The sequence below is a fragment of the Bufo gargarizans genome, chromosome 1, assembly GCF_014858855.1.
Source record: "Bufo gargarizans isolate SCDJY-AF-19 chromosome 1, ASM1485885v1, whole genome shotgun sequence".
Classification (NCBI taxonomy): Eukaryota; Metazoa; Chordata; class Amphibia; order Anura; family Bufonidae; genus Bufo; species Bufo gargarizans.
Window position 1 is genome coordinate 335,459,645 of NC_058080.1, and position 26,526 is coordinate 335,486,170.

Sequence of the window (26,526 nt, forward strand, 5' to 3'; positions counted from 1 at the left end):
CATCCCTTAGAAAACCTTCAAACAGTTTACTCACAACAGATGTTAAACTTACCGGCCTATAGTTTCCAGGCTCTGTTTTTGGACCCTTTTTGAATATTGGCACCACATTTGCCATGCGCCAATCCTGTGGGACATTCCCTGTCAGTATAGAGTCTGCAAATATCAGAAATAAGGGTCTGGCTATGACATTACTTAATTCCTTTAGGATACGGGGGTGTATGCCATCCGGTCCTGGCGATTTGTCTATTTTAATCTTTTTAGGTCGCTGATGTAATTCTTCCTGGGTCAGACAGGACTCTTTTAATGGGGAATTTATTTTTGCATTCTGCATGTCATCTGACAGTTTATTTTCCTCAGTGAATACTGTCACGTACCGGCAGGACAGGTAGTGGATCCTCTGGACCAGAGAGGCGATGGCGCGGGTTGTACTAAAGGACCGGTTCTAAGCAGTTACTGGTCTTCACCAGAGCCCAGCAGGGGACCCGGAGCGCTCAGCGTAACAGTACCCCCCGCCCCCTTTGGTCTCCCTCTCTTTTTGGTACCGAAGAACTTGCGGATGAGACTGCGGTCCAGGATGTTCTCCTCCGGCTCCCATGACCTCTCCTCAGGACCGCAGCCCTCCCAGTCGACCAAAAAAAATATTTTTCCCCGGGAGATCTTGGTCGCCAAGATCTCCTTGACAGAGAATATATCGGAGGTACCGGCGACAGGGGTGGGAGAAACAAGCTTGGGAGAAAAACGGTTAAAGACAGCAGGTTTAAGAAGGGACACATGGAAGGAGTTATGGATTCGGAGGGAGGGAGGAAGATGGAGCTGATAAGAAACTTGATTGATACGACTCTTGATTTTATAGGGTCCCAAGAAACGAGGGCCCAACTTGTAACTTGGGACCCTAAATCGGATGTACCTAGAGGAGAGCCACACCTTGTCACCCGGGCGAAATTCCGGAGGAGATCTGCGTCTCTTGTCAGCTTGAACCTTCATACGGGCGGAAGCTTTGAGGAGAGCAGCGTGGGTTTCTCGCCAGATGGAGGAAAAATCCTGTACAAGACTGTCCACGGCAGGTACAGAAGAAGGAGTGGGAGACTGCGGCAGAGGTGGAAGAGGATGACGGCCAAAAACGACAAAGAAAGGAGACTTGTTAGAGGCAGAGGATTGTTTGTAGTTGTAGGAGAACTCCGCCCAGGGAAGTAGATCAGCCCAGTCGTCATGGCGTGAGGATACAAAGTGACGCAGATAGTCACCCAAAATTTGGTTCACCCGTTCTACTTGGCCGTTAGACTGAGGATGGTACGAAGAAGAAAAGTCCAATTTGATCCCGAGCTGAATACATAGAGCCCTCCAGAATTTGGAGACGAATTGTACCCCACAATCCGAGACAATATGTTTGAAAAGGCCATGGAGACGGAAGATGTGTTGGAAAAATTGTTTGGCCAACATGGGTGCAGAGGGTAGACCGGGCAGGGGTACAAAGTGAGCCATCTTGGAAAAGCGATCCACCACGACCCAAATAACGGACTTGCCATGGGAGGAGGGAAGATCTGTAATAAAGTCCATGGCGATGTGAGACCAGGGAACTTCAGGAATGGGTAGAGGCAAGAGGAGACCCGCTGGTTTCTGGCGAGGCGATTTATCCCGGGCGCAAATCATACAGGCCTGGACGAAGTCCGAAACATCTTTCTCTAGAGAAGACCACCAGTACCTTTGGGAGATTAGTTGGACAGACTTTTGCACCCCTGGATGACCGGCAAAAGGGGAGGCGTGGCCCCACTTGAGAATTCGCAGCCGCTGACGTGGGGGTATGTAGGATTTGCCAGGAGGAAGAAGGCGCAGGTCCACGGGAGCGACTGTTATAAGGGGTTCTGGAGGGATAATATATCGAGGTGTTAACTCGTCGCCCACCACATCAGAGGAGCGAGACAGAGCATCTGCCCTAATGTTCTTACAAGCTGGACGGAAATGGATCTCAAAATTAAAGCGGGCGAAGAACAGAGACCAACGAGCCTGACGGGGATTTAATCTCTGAGCAGACTGGAGATAAGCCAGGTTCTTGTGGTCCGTGAAGATGTACACAGGATGTGTGGCGCCCTCGAGTAAATGTCTCCATTCCTCCAGTGCCAATTTAATAGCCAGCAGTTCCCTGTCCCCAATGGAGTAATTTCTCTCTGCGGAAGAGAATGTTTTAGAAAAGAAGCCACAAGTAGAAGTCTTGCCCCGGGAAGACTTCTGGGTGAGGACAGCTCCGGCTCCCACCGAGGAGGCATCCACTTCAAGAGAGAAAGGCTTGGTGGAATCTGGTCTAGAGAGAACGGGTGCAGAGGCAAAGGCGCATTTCAGGGACTGGAAAGCTTCCTCGGCTTGGGAAGGCCAGGATTTGGGGTTAGCTCCTTTTCTTGTGAGGGCCACGATAGGAGCTACCAGAGTGGAATAGTGAGGGATGAATTGCCTGTAGTAATTTGCAAAGCCCAGAAATCTTTGTATGGCTCGGAGACCAGAGGGGCGTGGCCAATCCAGAACCGCCGAGAGCTTGGCTGGGTCCATTTGAAGTCCTTGGGCTGAGATAATGTATCCCAGGAAAGGCAGGGAGGTCCGTTCAAAAAGACATTTTTCAAGTTTAGCGTACAGGCGATTTCTCCTAAGACGAGTAAGAACTTGTTGCACATGGACCCTGTGTTGATCCAAGTTGGAGGAAAAGATCAGGATATCATCCAGGTATACGACCACGCAGGTGTAAAGTAAGTCCCTGAAAATATCATTGACGAATTCCTGGAAGACAGCAGGTGCGTTGCAGAGGCCGAAGGGCATCACCAAATACTCAAAATGGCCATCCCTTGTGTTAAAGGCGGTCTTCCATTCGTCTCCTTCCCGGATACGGATCAGATTATAGGGCCCTCGAAGGTCCAATTTTGTGAAGATCTTAGCCCCTCGGAGATGATCAAATAGCTCAGAGATTAGAGGCAGAGGGTAACGGTTCTTGATGGTAATTTTATTAAGACCTCTGTAGTCAATGCAGGGGCGGAGGGAGCCGTCTTTTTTTGTCACGAAGAAAAAACCGGCCCCAGCAGGAGAAGAAGATTTTCTTATGAATCCTCTCTGTAGGCTCTCACGTATATAGTCGGACATGGCAAGAGTCTCAGGAGGTGAGAGAGGATAAATTCTGCCCCGAGGTGGAGTAGAACCGGGTATCAGGTCGATCGGGCAATCATAGGATCGGTGAGGAGGAAGGACCTCAGCTTGTTTCTTGCAGAAGACATCCGCGAAGGAATGGTATGGCTTGGGCAGCCCAGAAGGCGGAGAAACTTGCGGGTTCTGTTTGACCAGAGCAGGCTTGAGACAGCGGTCCGAACAGGAGGAACCCCAACGCAGGATCTCACCGGTGGACCAATTCAGGACAGGACTATGACGTTGAAGCCACGGCAGACCCAGGAGGAGTTCGGAGGAACAGAAGGGAAGGACAAAGAACTCTATAGTCTCGGTATGAAATATTCCGATGTCCATCTGCAGAGGCTGGGTACGGAACTGTACGGTGGCAGAGAGTCTCTCACCGTTACCAGTAGAGATGAAAAACGGCTTGGGTAGACGGATTACTGGAATACGGTACTTATCAACCAAGGAGGCGTGAATGAAGTTGCCAGCTGAACCGGAATCCAAGAAGGCGGCTGCGGAGAAAGAGGACTTGGAAGAGATGATCAACTGCACGGGTATGATGAGACGTGGAGAGGAAGAATCCACACCTAGCAACGCAGCAGCGTTTCCCGAACGCGGTAGACGGAGAGGACAATCTCTAAGGAAGTGCTCGGTACTGGCACAGTACAGACACAGGTTCTCGTTTCTGCGGCGGCTTCGTTCTTGCGGAGTCAGGCGTGACCGATCCACCTGCATGGCTTCCACGGCGGAAAGCCCAGTAGCGGGTTGAGGTGGACGCAGAAAAACGGGAGCCAGACGAGGAAAGCGTCTAGGACGAGCTTTTTCCTTTTCAAGGAGGAGTTCCTCTTGTCTTTTGGCGAAACGTTTGTCTATCCTAGTGGCCAGCAAGATGAGGTCACTAAGAGTGGAAGGAAGCTCACGTGCAGCCAGAACGTCCTTTACTTCACTATTAAGTCCCTTCTTGAAGGTGGCACAAAGGGCTTCATTGTTCCAGTTCAGCTCAGAGGCCAGGGTGCGGAACTGAATGGCATAGTCACCCACGGAAGAACCTCCTTGGGTCAAATTTAGTAAGGCAGTCTCTGCGGAGGTAACCCGGGCAGGCTCCTCAAAAACATTCCGGAACTCTAGGCAGAAGCTCTGGACGGAAGCGGTGGCAGGATCTGCGCGGTCCCATAGTGGTGTAGCCCAGGCCAGGGCCTTCCCGGACAGCAAACTGAGAATAAAGGCTACCTTGGCTCGCTCAGAAGGAAACTGGTCGGACAGAAGCTCGAGGTGGAGAGAGCACTGCGACAAGAACCCACGGCACTGCTTAGGATCTCCGTCATATTTGTCTGGTAGGGACAAACGGATTCTGGAACCGGTGGCAACTGCAGGCGGAGGTGACGCAGCAGGAGCAGACGGAGGAGCTGGCTGTTGCTGAGAAGGCAGGAGCTGCTGCAACATGGCGGTCAGCTGGGCCAGCTGTTGACCCTGCTGGGCCACAATAGTGGTGAGGTCCGCTAGGCTTGGCAGGGGAACATCAGCGGGATCCATGGCCGGATCTTACTGTCACGTACCGGCAGGACAGGTAGTGGATCCTCTGGACCAGAGAGGCGATGGCGCGGGTTGTACTAAAGGACCGGTTCTAAGCAGTTACTGGTCTTCACCAGAGCCCGCCGCAAGGCGGGATGGATTTGCTGCGGCGGTAACTACCAGGTCGTGTCCCCTAGTAACAACTCGACCTCTCTGGCAGCTGATAAGGCGTGGTACACAGGGAGAAGGCAAGAGCGTAGTCGGACGTAGCAGAGGTCAGGGCAGGCGGCAAAGGTTCTAAGGCGAGTAGACGGTAGCAACGGGTTCGGCAACAGGCAAGGCAAACAAACACTGTGGAACGCTTTCTCTGAGGCACAAGGCACAAAGATCCGGCAGGAAGCTGTGGGAGGAGAAGGTATAAATGGGCAGTGCACAGGTGCAGCCTAATTAAGTCAGCACTGCCTCTCACAAACCTTAACCCTTAATATCCCTTTTGGACCAGGCACCAATCACTAGTGCACTGGCCCTTTGAATCTAAGAGTCCCGGCGCACGCGCGCCCTAGAGAGCGAGGAGGCACACGCCGAGACACTGGAGTGCTGCCTGGGGGCATACGCTGTGAGCGCTCCGCGGCCAGCTGGGGACCCGGAACGCTCAGCGTAACAAATACATTGGAGAAAAAAATATTTAACAACTTTGCTTTCTCCTCGTCGCTCTCTGCGACTCCCCCCTCATTACTCTTTAAAGGGCCGACACCTTCAGATTTATACTTTTTAACATTTATATAATTGAAGAAAATTTTAGGGTTAGTTTTACTCTCTTTGGCAATTAATTTCTCGGTCTCTAGTTTGGCCGCTTTTATTTGTTTTTTACATGTTCTTTTTTTTTCTTTATAGTTTTTCAGTGCTTCCGTGCCACCCTCCTGTTTTAGTGTTTTATATGCTTTCTTTATATGCTTTTCTATTTATTGCTTTCTTTACAGTTCTGTTTATCCACATTGGTTTCTTTTTGTTCCTTAACCTTTCATTCCCATACGGTATGTACCTCTCACAATGCTTGGTGATGGTCTGAAGAGTGCATGATCGATTTCCTCCACCCTGTCCTTCAATACCACATCATCATCTAGCCCAGGGATGGATGTTTTTTGCTTTCCCTCCTGGATTCATCGATGTGCACTGGAATCCCCCGGATTGTGGTAGGACATATGGTTTCTGATTTGGTGCCGCCGAGCACCAGATTTAGTGCCGCCGAGCACTTGTTCTTGCCTACCACATCTATGCTTTTTGCTTAACTTTTTAATAATTTAATTTATTTTCATTTTGAGGGATATCTTTTCCATTCACACGTCCACAAAATGGGTCCGCATCCGTTGCGCAATTTTGCGGACCGGGTGCAGACCCACTAATTTTCAATAGGGCCGGAATGTGCTGTCTGCATCCGCATTTGAGCATCCACATCCGCATTTGCGGATCCGCACTTCCGCATCTGTGCTTCCGTTTCCGCAAAAAAATAGAACATGTCCTATTCTTGTCCGCAATTGCAGACCAGATTAGGCATTTTCTATTATAGTGCCAGCGATGTGCGGTCCACAAATTGGGGAATGCACATTGCTGGTGTCCGTGTTTTGCGGATCCGCAAAACACTTACGTACGTGTGAATGGACCCGCATAGTAAAATTATTAAAGGTTACGTTTTATCTTCATGTATATTCTAATAGATTGCCTTCCTTGTACAATGTTATAATATACTTTCTATGTTAGAAAGTATATTATAGTGCATTTGTATTGTGCGGCAGTTGTGTGCGGTTCTGCTGCGATACTGCAGGTATATAGAGGGACAAGCGTTAGTGGAACAAATAATTTCTACTGGTGTGATATACCAGTCCCCCCCCCAAAAAAACAGATTGAAGCGGGGTGTTATATACCAATATACTTTCTTTATAGTGCATTTGGGTACTGTATAGTGCATTTCTGCATGCGCATACGTGCAAATTATATTGCCGATATTTTGCATTGAAAAAAAAAATGAATGGAAATCGCAAATTAGAATAATACATATGGTATGTCGCTGTCCATGTTGTGGGACTATTTGTGCACTTCTAGTAATTATTTCTTGGCTGCAAATGAGCTGAAGGTTTTTCAGGTTTGCCTGCCATTAAAATGAATGGGACCTGCCGCAAACTTGCGGTTCGCGAACATTTGATCGCGTTCGCGAACCGTCCTGGCAGATGTTCGTACATCACTACTGAGGAATGTAAAAATGATAGCCATCCTGGGAATTCCACAAAACCAATGGATACTGTGAAATTCATTTATCCTTTAACATATTGTCTCTCTTGTGTAAGTTAATGTCCCGCCTATCAGAATTTTCCGTAACCATAATTATGGCAACTTCATTGATAGTTAGTGCATTGAATGTTCATTGAATGTAAGTGCATTGGATGCTGGCCTCGCGATGCTTTGTCAGCTTGAATGACCAGTTTGCATGCAGGTGATGGTATTCTTTCAATGATAGCCTTAGGCCTCATGCACACGGCCGTCCCCAATGCACAGGCAACATCCATGCGGCAGCCGGAACAGATCGAGACCCATTCAACTTGAATGTGTCCGTGATCCGTTCGCACCATAAAAAAAATAATAGAACTATTTTTTTGCGGTGCGGAGGCACGGACAGAAACACCATGGAAGCACTCCGTAGTGCTTCCGTGCCTCCGTTCTGCAATGTAGCTCTGGATTTTGGAACCATTCAAGTAAATAGGTCTGCAACCGTGATGCGGGGAGCACACGGCCGGTGCCCAGATATTGCGGACCCGCTGATTGCGGGCCACAGCCGACAATGGCTGTGTGCATGAGGCCTTAAACAATCGTACATATGGATTGTGCTGGTGCAATATTTTTTGCACCATACAGATTATACAGGGAGTGCAGAATTATTAGGCAAATTGTATTTTTGAGGATTAATTTTATTATTGAACAACAACCATGTTCTCAATGAACCCAAAAAACTCATTAATATCAAAGCTGAATATTTTTGGAAGTAGTTTTTAGTTTGTTTTTAGTTTTAGCTATTTTAGGGGGATATCTGTGTGTGCAGGTGACTATTACTGTGCAGAATTATTAGGCAACTTAACAAAAAACAAATATATACCCATTTCAATTATTTATTTTTACCAGTGAAACCAATATAACATCTCAACATTCACCAATATACATTTCTGACATTCAAAAACAAAACAAAAACAAATCAGTGACCAATATAGCCACCTTTCTTTGCAAGGACACTCAAAAGCCTGCCATCCATGGATTCTGTCAGTGTTTTGATCTGTTCACCATCAACATTGCGTGCAGCAGCAACCACAGCCTCCCAGACACTGTTCAGAGAGGTGTACTGTTTTCCCTCCTTGTAAATCTCACATTTGATGATGGACCACAGGTTCTCAATGGGGTTCAGATCAGGTGAACAAGGAGGCCATGTCATTAGATTTTCTTCTTTTATACCCTTTCTTGCCAGCCACGCTGTGGAGTACTTGGACGTGTGCGATGGAGCATTGTCCTGCATGAAAATCATGCTTTTCTTGAAGGATGCAGACTTCTTCCTGTACCACTGCTTGAAGAAGGTGTCTTCCAGAAACTGGCAGTAGGACTGGGAGTTGAGCTTGACTCCATCCTCAACCCGAAAAGGCCCCACAAGCTCATCTTTGATGATACCAGCCCAAACCAGTACTCCACCTCCACCTTGCTGGTGTCTGAGTCGGACTGGAACTCTCTGCCCTTTACCAATCCAGCCACGGGCCCATCAAGACTCACTCTCATTTCATCAGTCCATAAAACCTTAGAAAAATCAGTCTTGAGCTATTTCTTGGCCCAGTCTTGACGTTTCAGCTTGTGTGTCTTGTTCAGTGGTGGTCGTCTTTCAGTCTTTCTTACCTTGGCCATGTCTCTGAGTATTGCACACCTTGTGCTTTTGGGCAATGCAGTGATGTTGCAGCTCTGAAATATGGCCAAACTGGTGGCAAGTGGCATCTTGGCAGCTGCACGGATGACTTTTCTCAGTTCATAGGCAGTTATTTTGCGCCTTGGTTTTTCCACACGCTTCTTGCGACCCTGTTGACTATTTTGAATGAAACGCTTGATTGTTCGATGATCACGCTTCAGAAGCTTTGCAATTTTAAAAGTGCTGCATCCCTCTGCAAGATATCTCACTATTTTTGACTTTTCTGAGCCTGTCAAGTCCTTTTGACCCATTTTGCCAAAGGAAAGGAAGTTGCCTAATAATTATGCACACCTGATATAGGGTGTTGATGTCATTAGACCACACCCCTTCTCATTACAGAGATGCACGTTGCCTAATATGCTTAATTCGTAGTAGGCTTTCGAGCCTATACAGCTTGGAGTAAGACAACATGCATAAAGAGGATGATGTGGTCAAAATACTCATTTGCCTAATAATTCTGCACGCAGTGTATGTGGCTTAGTGAGGGGATTGTCTCTATGACGGGTATATATTTCTGCAGAGCTGTCACCCATGAAAAAATAAACTGAAGATGTAAAGGCAATGCTTCTAAATTGTCTTCATTAAATGGTGACAAAAGAGATCCGATTGTATAATAGAATTGCCCCTGGGTCTTGAAGGTGGGCATGCATCCCTGCTCCAACACACATTTTTCATATTCAAATGAGGTCATCTGGAAGGCATTGTTGTATACCCGGATATGTTTGAGAAACTCGGCAAAGTGAGGGGAGGAACCATCAAGGAAAGCTCTTCTAGTGGATCAGGTAATTTGGGTATTCTGACCTTTCTGCCAGAGCAGCACAACCTTTGTACTTAAATGCACTATAGTGTTCACATTGTTTATGAATTTAGCCAATCTGAAGAAACCCTGTGTGATCACATTGGGATTGGGAATCATAATGGAAAGCAGCATAATGCATATCAGCCCAGACAGTAGCTTGTCAATTAGAATATCGCACCTGGTCATCCTGGAGACAGGCTTGGTTTGTTGGGGAGTTAAAGCACCTTGTTGTAGACTATGAAGTAGCTTTTAATCCTGGAGACGGGCTTTGATCTACTGGGGAGTTTCAGCAACTCGTTGTAGACTATGACGTAGCTTGTCATCCTGGATAGAGTCTTGGATCTGCTTGGGAGTTTCAGCAGCTTGTTGTAAACTATGACTTTGCTTGTCATGCCGGAGACTGGCTCGTGTCTTGGGGAGTTTCAGCAGCTCAATGTTGTCTGTTACATATCTTGTCAGATTGGAGATGGGCTTGGGTCTGAGAGTTGCTCGAACAGCAACCATGCGTTTTGCAGAAGGAGTCTTGCGTACAACTGCAGTTTTCATGTTTGGAAGCATGAGTAGTGTAAAAGCTTTTAAATTTATAAGAATGCTGACATCAAGTATGGCAGTCCAGTATAGGTACAGTCTATTTATGGGTATGTTATGGAAACCTAGTAAATTAAATGTGAACTTATATTGGCTGATACACGTCATATGACTGAATATTTAAGGACCTGCAAACTGCTATCGGCTAATACAGGTCATAATTAGCTTGGTTGTAAAAACCTAGTGTAAAACTGTGTATTTCAAGACTGAAGGACCTGCGAGCTTCAATTCGATAATAAGGGTCACGTGACTGTGTGAATGGCAGTTAGAATGTGAGTGAAGCTGCAAGCTCCTATTGGCCAATACATTTTGTGGGATTATCTCAGGAACGGAACAGTTTTACACTAGGTTTCCATAACAACCCAGCCATTTTTCCTCATGGCTGTAAGTCATCTTTAACCCATAGGATACCAGTTCCAAAATATGTACTGGGAAATGGGTAAGAAATCTCAGCGCCTATCAGCCGGAAGTCACTGATAGCCGAACCCCTTTTGTATGCCCATTAATGCTTACACTGCCATGGTCAGCGCTGACCGTGTCACGTGCGGTATCCTCTGATGGGTCCTGTGTGTCCATTGGGTTCCCGCGCTGCTGTGACCCGAAGGCTTGGACAGCAGCCTAATGCCTTCCTTGGGCATCGTTGCTGCCATCCGTGTGAGCCTCTGAGATCCAGACAGAAAGCAGGCTGTAAGTGTAAAATGTTGTTCTAATACTGTACGGAGCAGAAGCTCCGTACTGTATTAGAATGTATTGGCTCTGATGAGGCGAAGTTATTGGTTCAGTAACTTAATAAATTAATTTGTACTGTAAAAAAACATTTCCCGAACTCTGGTTTGGTTCTAAGTGGTATTGTAATGCATTGTAAAGGGGATCAGACCCCCAAAAGTTGAAGTCCCAGAGTGGGACAAAAAAATTAAGTTAAAAAGGGGTAAAAAAAAAAAAAGTTTTACAAAAAAAATTAAAGTTTGAAGTAAAAGCATCCTTTTCCCAAAAAAAAGTAAAGAAAAAAAATTGGAAAAGAGAAAAAGTTGACATATTGGGTATTGCCGAGTCCGTATTGAGGAGAAAATGGGTAATACAATTTGGGGTGATTTTTATCCTGTTCATCCTTGTGAAAATGAAAAATTTGGGGCTAGAGAAACATTTTATCAGAAGAAATGAAACTTTTCATTTTTACAGCCAAGTGTTTCCAAATTCTGTAAAATGCTAAGGGTGTCAAAGCGGTCAGTACCCCCTTAACATATTTATTAAGGGGTGTGGTTTCCAAAATGGGGGTCACTTTTTCAGAGTTTCCACTGTAGGGGTACGTCAGGATCTCTTCAAATACAAAATGGTGCCTAAAAACCATTCTAGCAAAATCTGCCTCCAAAATCCATTTGGCGCTCCTTTCCTTCTGACCACTGCCATGTGCCCATAGACCAGTTTAACACCACATATGGGATATTTCTATAAATGCCAAATTAGAGTAATATATATTGAGGTTTATTTTGTTGTTAACCCTTGCTATGTTGCCTAGGAAAAGTTATTAACAAAAAATCTACCCAAAAATATATATTTTTTTTCTTTAAATTTCACCTCCATTTTCCTTTAATTCTTGTGGAACACCTCAAGGGTTAAAAAAGTTTGAAACATAAGTTTCGAATCATTTGGCGGTTGAATTTTCGTAAATGGAGTAATTAATGGGTGGTTTCCATTACATAAGCCTCTCAAAATCACTTTCTAACTGAATTCGTGCTTAAAATTGTTTTGGAAATTTAGTTGAAAATTAAAAAAATTACTTCTAAGCCTTCTATCGTCCTAAAAAATTAAATTACATTTACAAAATTATGTCAACATAAAGTAGACATATGGTGAATGTTAAGTAATAAATATTTTGAGGTATCGCTTTCTAAGCAGTGAAATTGCAGTAATAAGCAGTGGAATTGAAATTTTTTAAATTGCCAATTTTTTTAACTTTTTGGTACATTTTGGATTTTTTCATAACTAAAGGTGAAATATATTGACTAAAATTTATGAGTGTCATGAAGTACAATGAATCACGAAAAAACAATCTCAGAAAGTCTTGGATAAGTAAAAGAGTTTCAGTTATTACCACATAAAGTGACATGTCAGATTTGAGAAAATCAGCCTGGGATTTAGGGTGAAAAGTGGCTCCGTACTGAAGGGGTTATAGGGAAAGGGTGCTGTGGATGACACTGTTAATGAAGCAGAGTACTTTGGAGGTCACAGTTAAGGGGGCAGGCTGCTGTGGAGGTCACAGTAAAGGGTATGGTTTGCTATGAAGGTCAGTGTTAAGGGATCGGGTGCTGTAGAGGTCACTGATAAGGGGGCAGGTTATTGTGCAAACCATCATTAAGCAGACGGGGTACTGTGGAAGTCACTGGTAAAGGGTCGGACACTCTGGAGGTTACTGTTAAGAGATCAGAGCACTGTGGAGGACACCGTTAAGGGGGCAGGCCGCTGTGGTGGTCACTGTTAAAGGGGCGAGAACTGTAGTGGTTACTGTTAAGGTAGCGGAGTACTGTGGAGGTCACTAATAAGGGAGCTGGGTTCTGTTGGGGTAACTGTTAAAGGGGTAATGTGGAGGTCACAGTTAAAGGGGTGGGGCAGTGTGAGGGGGTCACTGTTAAGGGGGCAAGCCACTGTTAAAGAGGTAGCATACTTTGGAGGTCACTGTTAGGGGGCGAGGTACTGTGGTTGTCACTGTTAATGGGGCGGGGTACTGCGGAGGTTACTGTTAAGGTAGCAGGGAACTGTGGAGGTCACTGTTAAGGGAGTGAGATATTCTAGAAGTCACTGTTACGGGCTGCTGTGCAGGACACAGTTAAAGGGGTGGGGCGGTGTGAGGGTCTCATTGTTAAAGGGGAGAGCCACTGTTAAGGGGGTGGCATACTTTGAAGGTCACTGTTAAAGTGGCGGGACATGTGGATGAAATAGGAGAGAAAGAAAGAGAGAGAGAGAGAGAGGACAGCGCCTCATGTGTGGTACTGCTGACAATATTGATGTTTTTGCGTATAAAATTTGCTTACCAGAGGTTGTTGTGAGATAGTTACAACAGCTGTATAGGCTCTTGCTGGTGTATATCCCGACCAGCGAACGGGTGCTTGGCTGCAGCCTGGGTTCCTACCTGCGCCTAAAATCGTACGGGTGCTGGCGTGGAAGTAAACCTTGTACCTGATAAAAATAGATGAACCTCTTCTGCAGGCGCTGCCAAGGATACCATCTAGATGAAGTGTGTAGTTAAAATGGCTTTAATTCGTCTACGCGTTTCAGGGGTGAATTACCACCTTCATCAGGACAATAAAAGGGGTGTCCTGATGAAGGGGGTAATTCACCCCTGAAACGCATAGACAAATTAAAGCCATTTTAACTACATGCTTCATCTACAGTTGCAATTAAAAATAATATGTGAACCCTTTGGAATTATATGGATTTCGTCAGAAATTGGTCATAAAATGTGATCTGTCACAACAATAGACAATCACAGTCTGCTTAAACTAATAACACACAAAGAATTAACTGTTACCATGTTTTTATTGAACAAACCATGTAAACATTCACAGTACAGGTAGAAAAAGTATATGAACCCCTGGATTTAATAACTGGTTGAACCTCCTTTGGCAGCAATAACTTCAACCAACATTTCCTGTAGTTGCAGATCAGACATGCACAACGGTCAGGAGTAATTCTTGACCATTCCTCTTTACAGAACTGTTTCAGTTCAGCAATATTTTTGGGATGTCTGGTGTGAATCGCTTTCTTGAGGTCACTTTCTTGAGGTCATGCCACAGCATCTCAATCGGGTTGAGGTCAGGACTCTGACTAGGCCACTCCAGAAGGCGTATTTTCTTCTGTTTAAGCCATTCTGTTGTTGATTTACTTCTATGCTTTGGGTCGTTGTCCTGGTGGACAGATGGCCTTAAGTTCTCCTGCAAAATGTCTTTATAAACTTGGGAATTCATTTTTCCTTCAATGATAGCAATCCGTCCAGGCCCTGACGCAGCAAAGGAGCCCCAAACCATGATGTGCCCACCATAATACTTCACAGTTGGGATGAGGTTTTGATGTTGGTGTGCCTCTTTTGCGCCACACAGTGTTGTGTGTTTCTTCCAAACAACTCAACTTTGGTTTCATCTGTCCATACAATATTTTGCCAGTACTGCTGTGGAACATCCAGGTGCTTTTGTGCAAACTGTAAACATACAGCAATGGTTTTTTGGACAGCAGTGGCTTCCTCTGTGGTATCCTCCCATGAAATCCATTCTTGTTTAGTGTTTTATATATTGTAGATTCGCTAACAGGGATGTTAGCATATGCCAGGGACTTTTGTAAATCTTTAGCTGACACTCTAGGATTCTTCACCTCATTGAGCAGTCTGCGCTGTGCTCTTGCAGTCATCTTTACAAGACGGCCACTCCTAGGGAGAGTAGCAGCAGTGCTGAACTTTCTCCATCTATAGACAATTTGTGTTACCGTGGACTGATGAACAGCATAGCTTTTGGACATACATTTATAACCCTTTCCAGCTTCATGCAAGTCAACAATTCTTAATCGTAGGTCTTCTGAGAGCTCTTTTGTGCGAGGCATCATTCACATCAGGCAATGCTTCTTGTGAAAAGCAAACCCAGAACTGGTGTGTGTTTTTTATAGGGCAGCTGTGACCAACACCTCCAATCTCATCTCATTGATTGGACTCCAGTTGGCTGACACCTCACTCCAATTAGCTCTTGGAGATGTCATTAGTCTAGGGGTTCACATACTTATTCCACCTGCACTGTGAATTTTTACATGGTGTGTTAAAAAAAACATGGTAACATTTAATTATTTGTGTGTTATTAGTTTAAGCAGACTGTGATTGTCTATTGTTGTGACTTAGATGAAGATCAGATCACATTTTATGACCAATTTGTAGAGAAATCCATATCATTGCAAGGGGTTCTTGCAACTGTATATGATATCCTTGGCAGCGCCCGCAGAAGAGGTTCATCTATTTTCATCCAGTACTCTGGGACTCTGTGGAGGTTGAACCGGCTTGGGTATATTTCTACAAATTTATTTAATGTTTGTGTGGGTTGACAGTGTCCCCATAACAGTGACCTCTACAGCACCATGTCCTTTTAACAGTGACTTCCCCAGCACCCCCCCTTAACACTGCCCCCCCCCCCACAGTGCTCTGCACCCTTAAAATGTGACCTTCACGTCACCCCACCTGCCCTCCTAACAAAGACCTCCACAGAAGCCCATCCCCTTAACACTGACCCGCCACAGCAATCTACCCCTTAACAATGACCTCTACAGCACCTCGCCCCTTAACTTTGACCTCCACAGCAGCCCGACCCCTTAACAGTGATCCTCCAGAGCAATTTAACCCTTAACAATGACCTCCACAGTGCCCTGCCTCCTTAACAGTGACCTCCACCATTCCTTGACCCCTTAAAAGACACCTCTAAAGCGCTCACTCCTTTAACAGTGACTTTCACGGTACTCGCTCCCTTAACAAAGACCTCCACAGTACCCCACTCAATTAATAGTGACCTCAATAGTACCTCCACCCCGCCCCCTTAACAGTGAACTACACCATTCCCTGCCCCCTTAACAGAGACTTTGACAGCACTCGCTCCTTTAACAGTACTCACTCCCTTAACAATGACCTCCGCAGTACCCAAACCCATTAACAGTGACCTCAAAAGTACTCTGCTCCCTTAACAGTGACCCCCACAGTGGCGGCCCCTTTATTAATGACCTCCACAATAACCCTCCCCCTTAAAGGGGTTCAGAGCTCAACCTGGACATACCCTTATTTTCACCCAGGGAGCCCCTCTGAGGCTAGCTTCGGAGCATATCGTGCTCCAATGCGCTCCCTTGCCCTGCACTAGATTGCGCAGGGCAAGGGCTCTTTTGTTTTCAATAACACACTGCCGGGCAGAAAGTTCCACCCGGCAGTGTGTTTAGCGACGTCACCAACTCTGATGGGCGGGCTTTAGCGCTGCCCTAGCCGTTTTACTGACTAGGGTAGCGCTAAATCCCGCCCATCAGTGCCGGTGATGTCACCGGGCTTCCTGGCAGCCCCATGGAGAGCCCCGGTACGTCACTGGATCTCCAAAAAATGCCTTTGCCCTGTGCGATTTAGCGCAGGGCAAAAGGAGAACATCAGGGCATAAACTGCTCCGATGTTCCTGTCAGGGGGGCTGCCTGGGTGAAAATGGAGGTATGTCCAGGTTCAGCTCTGAACCCGGACAACCCCTTTAACAGTGACATCCACAGCACTCAGTTCCCTTAAAATGTGACCTCCACAAAACCCTGCCCCCTTAACAGTGACTTCTACAGCACCTCTCCCCCTTAACACTGACCTCCACAGCATCCAGCCCCTTAACAATGACCTCCATAGCGGACCATCCTCTGAACTATAAACTCCACAGCAGCCTGCCCCCTTAACTGTGACCTCCACAGCACTCCACTCCCTTAACAGTGTCATCCACAGTGCCCTGCCCATATAAAAGTGACCTACAGCAGTGAAGAAAATGGCTGGGTTGTTATGGAAACCTGATATAAAACTGTGTATTTAAGGGTTTTATATCAGGCTGATAAGAGTCATGTGACCATGTGTATAGCAGTTGGGATATGAGAGAAAGACCTGTTGGTAGTGATGGACAAACATCGGCCGGGATGATTTGCGAACGCGATCAAATGTTCGTGAACCGCAAGTACGCGGTGGGCCCCAATTCACTTTAATGGCAGGCGAACCTGAAAAACCTTCAGGTCATATTTGAAGCCACCAAATACTTACTAGAAGTGCACAAATCGTCCCACAACATGGACAGTGTTATGCAAGCGGGTGTGGAGCAACTGCGCCACTGACTGGGTATACTCCGGAGGGGCGTAACTAAGCAGCTACCTGGTATTCACTAGAGCCCCTAATGGTGGGGATAGGCTTGGGCCGTAGGGTAGCTGCCAGGTGCCACTCCAGAGTAGTCCCCAAGTCAGTGGCAGCTGACCAGGGGGTCAGAGTGCTCGGTGCAAGCACCAAGGGGACTTACATGGCCTGGAGGTACGGGTCAGGACAGGCGGCAATCAAGATCCGAGGTCAGGGGCAGGCGGCAAACAGGCAAAGTCCATAAACGAAATCCCCCCCCCTCTTGAAAAAACAAAACAAATGATAATAGTTGAAACTATTAACAATAACACGTGGTCGTCAGAGGTGTTGAATTCCTCCAAGGTCCCAAACATTAGGCATTCACTGGACAGAAAAGGCCTTTTATGCTGCTGTATTTACCTATGACAGGGACCATTATTTATTCTCGGTGGTGATGGATATTTGTGGGCTGTCATAAGGAAAATCAATTGAACATAGTCATCACAGGTGTTGAATTCCTCTGATACATGTCTCATTCAGTTTTATTCAGTCCACACTGTCGTGAGCTAGGCGAGTGCGCTTATCGGTCAGATTTCTCTGCCAGTGCCCGCAACAGCAGAATGCAGCATCTCTCACAGCAAGGCCTAGAAATGCTGCATTCTGACAGCCCTGGTAACATGTCCGCCATTTTGTGTTTGTATCGGGGGTCTAAGTACGTTGCCACCAGTACTGGTCCTTGCCCTTTATGCTTTTTATACGGGGTCCCTGTTCAAACACTGGAGCATGAAGCCCCCCATTTGCACTAAATTTGAAGCAGTGGAGCGGCCTGGCACCTGCTCATCACTCCTGCTCATTGTTGTCTTTGGTCTCCTCCCCCCCATCCATGGACAACACCAGGGATCCCAGAAAAGTTTAAAGCCTGCTCTTCCTGCTATTCCCCCCCCCCCCCCCCTCAGGCACCATCCTCCTCTGACTCCTCTTCAGACTCCTGCTGACTTGTCTCAAATGGAGTAGCCCCCCTGGGAATTCATTCAGCATTCGACTTCCTCATCTTCCTGCTCCTGCTTCTCAAGGGCTTGATCAATGCCACAAAGCATTGCACGCTACAGAAAGAAGGTGTAAGGTACGATGTCACTGATGGCGCCCAGGTTTCGACTGACCAGTTTGGTGATCTCATAAAATGGCTGCAGAAATCTGCATGTGTCACGCATGAGCAGCCACTGGTGCGGTGAAAAAAAAAAGCTCCCCAGATCCTGTCCTGCCGCAGAGTTCATACAGGTAGTTGTTAATGGCACGTTTCTGCTGGAAAAGCCAATCAAGCATATACAAGGGGGACTTCAGCGCATCGGGCAGTCACAAAACAGACATCTGACAGGCAAGTGGTGTCGCCGCTGAACGTCAGCAAGGCGAGCCATGGCCGCGTAAGATCTTCTAAAATGGCCAGAGATTTTCCTGGCCTGCCGCAAGACGTTATTTTGCACATGTGTCATTTTGCCCTGTTTCAGCGCGCTCATCAGATTGGCACCATTGTCGCAGACCACTGCGAGCGGGTTTAGCCACTGATCGGCCTGTGACCGCAGAGCTGAAAGCAGTGCAGGACCGGTGTGGCTCTTGGCTTCCAGGCACAGCATGGCAACGTCTCACCTGGCACTTCAAATAGGTTTTGGGATACTGGGGGGGTTCAGTGGAAGAGGCGGTAGCAGTGGAAAAGGAGGAGTCAGACGAGGAGGAGATGGAGGATAGTAGAAGGAGAAGAAGAGGCAGGCCTGCATGCAATCTGTCACGGTAACACCAAATCCATATGGGTGCAACAGGTTACATGCTTGACGGCCGTCAGAAGGTTCACCCAGTGGGCAGTAAGTTATGTACCTTCCCTGCCCGTGTTTGCTATAAAACGTGTCTCTGGTCAGATGTATCTTAGCACCGACACTGTGTGCCAGAGATACATTCAGTTGCCGTTGAAAGTGGCCATATAGCTCTGGGATGACCTTTTGAGAGAAATTCCTTCTGGAGACCTTCAATTGCGGTGTGCCAATAGCCTCCAAGTTCACCAATTTATATGGTAGTAGTTGGCGGGCTAGCTGTTCCAACAAGCCAACGGTCAGCCGTTGGGCAAGAGGATTATCAAGTGTCATCTATTTTTATGCTCCAACATTTGGGCTACGGAAGTCTGCCTTGTGCCAGATGAACGAGACGATGGCATGGTGGAATGGGGAGTGGAGGACAAAGGGGAGGAGAGAGAAGCAGAGGAGGCAGGACATGGAGCACCAGGAGTGTGGCTTTGTGGGTTCTGACGGCGTTGCTCCCACTGGGCTCAGTGATGGGAGGCCAGGTGTCTTAAGGCGGTCATCCCTAGTTGAGAGTTCGGCTTACCGCGACGTGTGCGTTGACAGCACATACTGCAGATGGCAACACTATTATCAGCAGCTGACAAGTTAAAAAAAGCTCACATTGTGGAGCCATCTGCTGGCGTCCTGGGAGTGCCAGATGTCACCGTGCATGGTGGATGGCTCGCTCAAGATACATTTGCAGTCTGCCTTTTGCCTCCTGTGCACTGCGAGTTCTGCCTGCTTCTCCTCCTCCCTATCTGCTGCTCCGTCTCTCCCTCTGAATTCTCCCCCTCTTCCTCTCTTGTGGGCACCCACGTGACATCCATCAACACGTCATCATCGTCAACTTCACCACCACTGACATTAGAGATCTCGGAGTAGGCAGCAACAGCGGGGACCACCCTCCTTGGGCTGATCAGTCGTCAGACTGCTGTGTGGCGGCCGTTTCTACCTCCTCTTCCTCATCCAATGCCAAGAATGGCTGCGCATCGATAAGGTTTCGGAATCGATAGGAAAATAATTACTCAGACTCGAGTGGAGGGGCTATGGTGGTGGTGGTGGTGGTGTCTTTGGTGGTGCACACAGCAGAGGGTGAGGAGGGTGCAGATACAGAGGATGAGGAGGGTGCAGAAGCGGAAGGCTGCGTGAGACACTCAACCAACTCTGGTGCGTCCTTTGACATAATCGCACACACCTTCTCCAACTTCCCACTTAGGCTCCGACCTAGTGCACCTGCCCGACCCCCTACCACCCCTGCAGAATGGCCGGCCTCTTCCTCTGCCTGTTATTTTCAAAATTACCCTGTGACAAAGTCCCTATAGCGGGTATATAGAACCGCTTAATGATTATTTGCTGGAAGCAGGTTTATCAAACCACTTAATCATTTTTTGTGGTGGGGCAACTGGTATATCACACCAGTTGAAATTATTTGTTCCAATAGCGGTTGTCCCTCTGTATAGCTGGGGTATCTCAGCAGAACCGCACACAACTCCTGCAAATTACAAATGCACTATATGGAAAGTATATTCTAGGTATATCACACCCATGCCTCAATCAGTTTTTTTGAGGGGCAACTGGTATATCACATCAGTTGAAATTATTTGTTCCAATAGCGTTTGTCCCTCTTTAAAACTGCGGTGCACAATACAAACACACTATTTAGAAAGTATATTATAGGTACAGTGCCTTGCAAAAGTATTCACGCCCTTGACTTTTTTTGTATTTTGTTATCTCATAACCTGGAATTAACATGGATTGTTTGAGGATTTGCATTATTTAATTTACAGAACATGCCCACAACTTTGAAGATTTTTTTTTTTTATTGTGAAGCAAACAACAAATAGGACATAATTACAGAAAAAGTCAATGTGCATAACTATTTACCCCCCTAAAGTCAATACTTTGTAGAGCCACCTTTTGCAGCAATCACAGCAATCACAGCTCCAAGTCAGTTGGATAAGTCTCTATGAGCTTGCCACATCTTACCACTGGGATTTTTGCCCATTCCTCCTTGCAAAACTGCTCCAACTCCTTTTAAGTTGGATTGTTTGCACTTGTGAACAGAAATCTTTAAGTCTGACCACATATTTTCTATTGGATTGAGATCTGGGCTTTGACTAGGCCATTCCAACACATTTACATGTTTCCCCTTAAACCAGTCAAGTGTTGCTTTAGCAGTGTGTTTGGGGTCATTGTCCTGCTGGAAGGTGAACTTTCGTCCTAGCCTCAAATCACGCACGGAGTAGTACAGGTTTTGCTCAAGAATATCCCTGTATTTACCACCATCCTTCTTTGCCTCAACTCTTACCAGTTTCCCAGTCCCGGCTGCTGAAAAACATCCTCAAAGCATGATGCTGGCAACCACCATGTATCACTGTGGGTTGGTGTTCTTTAGGTAATGTGTTGGGTTTGCGCCAGACATAGCGTTTTCTTTGATGGCCGAAAAGTTTAATTTTAGTCTCATCAGACCAGAGCAGCTTCCTCCATACATTTTGGCAGTCTCCCACATGCCTTTTCGCAAATTCACAATGTGCCTTTTTGTTTTTAGCTGAAAGTAATGGCTCTCTGCCATAAAGCCCAACTCTATGGAGTTTACGGCTTATTGTCGTCCTATGTATAGATACTCCAGTCTCTGCTCTGGAATTCTGCAGCTCCTCCAGGGTTACCTCTGTGCTGCCTCTCTGATTAATGCCCTCCTTGCCCGGTCCATGGGTTTTGGTGGGCGGCCATCTCTTGGCAGGTTTGTTGTTGTGCCATGTTCTTTCCATTTGGTTATGATAGATTTGATGGTGCTTCCGGGGATCATCAAAGATTTGGATATTTTTTTTAATAACCTAAACCTTACTTGTACTTCTCAGCAACATTGTCCCTTACTTGTTTGAAGAGTTCCTTGGTCTTCATGGCAGTGTTTGGTTAGTGATGCCTCTTGCTTAGGTGTTGCAGCCTCTGGGGCCTTTCAAAAAAGGTGTGTATATGTAATAACAGATCATGTGACACTTAGATTGCACACAGGTGGACATCATTTCATTAATTATGTGACTTCTGAAGGTAATTAGTCGCACCAGAGCTTTTTATGGGCTTCGTAACAAAGGGAGTGAATACATACACACATGCCAATTTTCTGTTTTCTATTTCTAAACAATAGTTTTATTTATATATTTTTCTCATTTCACTTCACCAACTTAGACTATTGTGTTCTGATCCATCACATAAAATTCAGATTAACAAAACATTGAAATTAAGGCTGTAATGTAACAAAATACGAAAAAAGTCAAGGGGGTGAATAACTGTATATCAGACCCCTGCCTCAATCAGTTTTATTTTTTTGGGGGGGACAACTGGTATATCACACCAGTTGAAATTATTTGTTCCAATAGCGTTTGTTTTATTGGGGGGAAACTGGTATATCACACTAGTTGCAATTAGTTATTCCAATCGAGTTTGTCCCTCTGTATAGCTGCAGTATTGCAGCAAAATTGCACACAACTGCTGGACAATTCAAATGCACTATAATATACTTTCTATGTTAAGGGGCGGACTTTCTAATCAGACAAACTTTAGACTCAAGGGAATGGTCTCTAAATCCAGCCATATTTCAAAAATTAATAAACAAGTGGGCCCAACCACAAATAGACCTATTCGCATCCAAAAGGAATGCAAAGGTCAACCGTTTCTGCTCACTCAATCACAGGCAAAGTCCATGGGCAGTGGACGCATTTTCAATAAAATGGAACTGGCACCTAGCCTACGCATTTCCTCCATGCCCAAGGTTATTCAGAAAATCCTCACGGATCCAGTTACTCTTCTAATCACCCCCTATTGGCCCAAGCGAACCTGGTTTCCCATCCTGAGAAATCTATCCTTGGAAGATCCATCGCTGATTCCGTTCTAGAACGACATTCTCTCACAGGGTGCAATTTTACATCCAAACCCAGGACTCTTCAAACTGGCGGCTTGGATCCTGAAAGCGAGATCCTAAGGAGCAGGGGCCTCTCAAATTTTTCAGACGCGCTGATGCCCATGTGCTTTTTTTTTCTTTATTGTTTATGTATTTTTATTTTTTTTATTCTTCGGAAAGGGGGATGATTTTAAATTTTAATATTTTAGAAGTAAAAATATTTAGAAGTAAAAAAAAATTAAAAATGTATGCATAGGAACTGCTGTTCTAATACACTGGGGTTCTTCAAAGAGAATCTGCACTTTAGAGCTAAAGCCCAGCTTTCCCAATCACCGAATCACCATTTAGATGCAGTGGTCACATTTTACTATGGCATCTAAATGGTTTAATGCCTGCGATCTGCGTTATTGCCCATCACAGATATTAACCGAGACCCGCTGGCTAGGGCACCCGCTGTGCTTGCCATATTTAAAGACCCTCCCAGCACCATACATGTACACTGCTGGGAGTCTAAGTTTTAATAACAAACCTGGCTAACTTACGATATGCTAGAATTACTATGATATAATAATTCTGCCACATCTCCAGGAGACCTGTGAAACAGAAGATGAAATCCACACCAGCATAAATCTAAGGAGAAATGAATAACTGTTTTCTGGTGCACATAATGGAAGATTTGTCTGTAGAATGGTGATGATGGAGAAGTGGAAAAAGGAGCAGATTTTACAGTTAAATGACACACAACAGTAATAATTTCCTTGGTAGAGTTTAGAATGATAGAAAGAGGTTAATGGTAATATTTTAGGTGTTTTAGAACTGTAAAGGAGTACAATTCTGTAATGTCTGCAGGGACCATTAGGTGTTACATTATGTTTTTATGTTACATAATATGAATTATACATTACAAGCTGTGCTCATCCAAGTGGTAGCTGCAGTCAAAACTAATTTTTAGGGTAGACTGAGGCAGCACATCTGAGGTAAATACCAACCATACTGCCAAAAGGTCTTATTATTATTATTATTATTATTATCCTAAAGTTCTCCCTTTAAATATTTAGCTTAAGACTGCTCTACATAGAACTGTGGCATTAAGCAACTAAAATATAAAAACAATGGAAGTCCTAGCTAAACATCATTTATTTATTTATAAAAGATTAAAGCATTACTGTTAAAAAAAAATCAGATGTAATGCAGAAATGCAAGTGATTTTATGTTTCACATATTGTATAACCTTTTATGAGCATAAATGTCTACATTTACCTGATCTCCTGAATCATAATTGTTTTCTGATAAACACTCTGGAATGGTTAGTTTGTTTTTGAAATAGTGGAAAAAAAATCTTACCTCTGTTGGTGATATGTTGAACACCTCTGCAATTTTGGCGTAAACCTCCTTGACGTTAGTAAAGCCCTCAATTTTTCCAGTTGGGCTACCATGAGCTAATTGAGTATGGAAAACCAGTCTTGGTCTAGCTCTTGGTGGATGCGGAGGTGTTGTGTTTCCCTGAGCTAAATTAGCTGGGACATGTTGCTTAAATCCTTTTGACTTGAGTGTTTCTCTTGAGCCACTGCATTCATTTTCTTCATGGTCCACTCTGTTCTCCATTAATTCAGTTTATGAATGATCTGCCTGTTTTTTGTGCTGCTGCCTGATCTGAGTAGTATCTCCACTTTGCCAAAAACGTGCTAGAAATACAATAAAACAGATAGGATTGGCAGATAAATAATTGATGCTAGGTTGTGCAGCATGTGCACCTTGTAAAGTTATCCCTTGATGAGTATAAATAGCAGTAATTTAATCTCACAACTGAGGTGGGGCTTCACTGCAATGTCAGCTGTGTGCATGGAAAAATCTCTCTAGTTAGAGAAACTTCAATTAACATCTTAACCCTTTTAACCCCGGGCCATTTTTTATTTTATTTTTGCAAATCTGACATGTGTCACTTTATGTGGTAATAACTTTGGAACACTTTTACTTATCCAAGCCATTCTGAGACAGTTTTCTTGTGACACATTGTACTTTGTGAAAGTCATAAATTTGACAAGAAGAAAGGACAGGCACTCGCTGAAATGGATACTTATTTTTCTTATTTATTGCCACATGAAGGAACAAGTAAGTGACTTGTTTCGACTCTAATTGAGTCTTTGTCAAACAAGTAAAAGTGCAGCGAACAAAATTTCCATAGCCCGCCGGATCTGGCGTCATAGAGTATGACGTCAGGTCCTCAAGGTAACATATAAACAAAAGGAAATAACGATACCGACAATACAAATGGGAATACACACAGTTACACTGTAAACTGAAAATCCATTATTAGACAGATTAGTACACTCATGTTGCTATTATGCCAATTGTTGGCACAACATTTGGTTAGTTCTTAAAGGGACAATACACAATAAAAATCTGAAATAGTAGTTGCAATATTCGTCACGTTTTCTGTAAGAAAGTAAAAGAAAAATATGTTTAGTGATAACCATTCACCATATAGATAATAGATAATAAATCATGAATCCAGATAAGGATTCACGAGATATTCGTGACATATAGGGAAAATGCCTCACAGAAGAAAATTAAGCTCGTATTCGCGATTCAGGCCCTTTGGATCCAAGGTTTGCAACCTATGGATCCAGAAGGCCTCGCGTTTGAGGCCTTCTGGAACATCTGAATCCTATCACCACCCCTCCGTGGTGGTATAACTTGTTCTATAATTTGGAAACATAGTTGGGAGACATTATGATGACATTGTTTGAAATGAAAAGGAATTGGTAATAATAGATTCTTTCTCTGTATAGTTGATTTGTGTTCACAGAACCTGTCTTTCATCCAAGTTGTTGTCTCACCAACATATACCAGCCCTTTAACATGTATATAACAAAATTGCTATTACACATGAAAAAACCTTTAATGGGAAATTTTTCCCCTGTATGTGGATGAGTAAGGTATTCTCCCCTGATAACACTGGAGCAATAGATACACTGCAAACAAGGAAATGTGCCCTTCCTGGGTGTGGATATTGTAATTTGTTGTAATAAGCTTTTACAGCTCCCTATGTCAGCTCTAATTATAGTGTCTAAAATGTTTGGGCCTTTTTATAACATACCATAGGTAAACTCTGAAATTCCTGTATTGTTGGGTGTGCCTTCCTTATGATGTCCCAATATTTGTTAATGATACTCCTGAATTTATTTATCCAAGAGTGGTACTTCACTGTAAACTGTATACGTGTCTTGTTTGTTTGGTGTTGTACTGAGTATAAGGATATTTTTAACCGCAGATGGATGATTACTTGTGAAATGCAGAAGACCTCCTTCGTTGTGAATGGTCCAGGTGTCCAGGAAATTTATCCTCTTGCTATCCTAATGTATGGTAAATTGGAGTTCTTCCCATATGGAATTCAAATGAGTAGCGAAGTCAAGTAAGGATTGAATGCCGCCCCGCCATACGCCAAAAATGTTGTCGATAAAATGACGCCACAAAATGTAATGTTTCTTATAAGATTCATTACCATAAATGTATGTGTGTTCAAACCAAGCCATATAACAATTTGCGTATGGCGGTGCAGTATTCAAACCCATCGCGGTTCCCTGCCACTGTTGGTAAAATGTATCCTGAAATAGGAAATCATTTTCTTTCAATACAATTTCAAGAAGTTGCATGAAAAACTCCTTCTCTTGGGATGTGTAGATGGAAGACTCAAGAAGCCATTCTACTGATGTAAGACCCTTTGTGTGTTCTATTGAGGTATACAGACTGCATATGTCAAAGGTCACCAACAGATCGTCACTCTGCACTATTAGATTCTGTATTTCTCTGAGAAAGTGGCTAGTGTCCAGCAGAAAGGAAAGTGTATTTTTGTCAGAGGTGTAAGGACCTTTTCCAAAAATATAGCAGGTGGAGACAGAATAGAAT

The 26,526-nt window shown here is 44.8% G+C and overlaps 1 protein-coding gene across 1 annotated transcript in view; it reads right to left on the reverse strand.

Moving 5' to 3' along the window:
• Positions 1-24,222, reverse strand: part of GIPC3 (GIPC PDZ domain containing family member 3) — a 636,449-nt gene extending 612,227 nt beyond the window's left edge. The window contains exon 1 of the mRNA XM_044278737.1: positions 23,962-24,222. Within this exon, the coding sequence (XP_044134672.1) occupies positions 23,962-24,222 (261 nt within the window). The remainder of the gene's footprint in view (positions 1-23,961) is intronic.
• Positions 24,223-26,526: the final 2,304 nt, after the last annotated feature.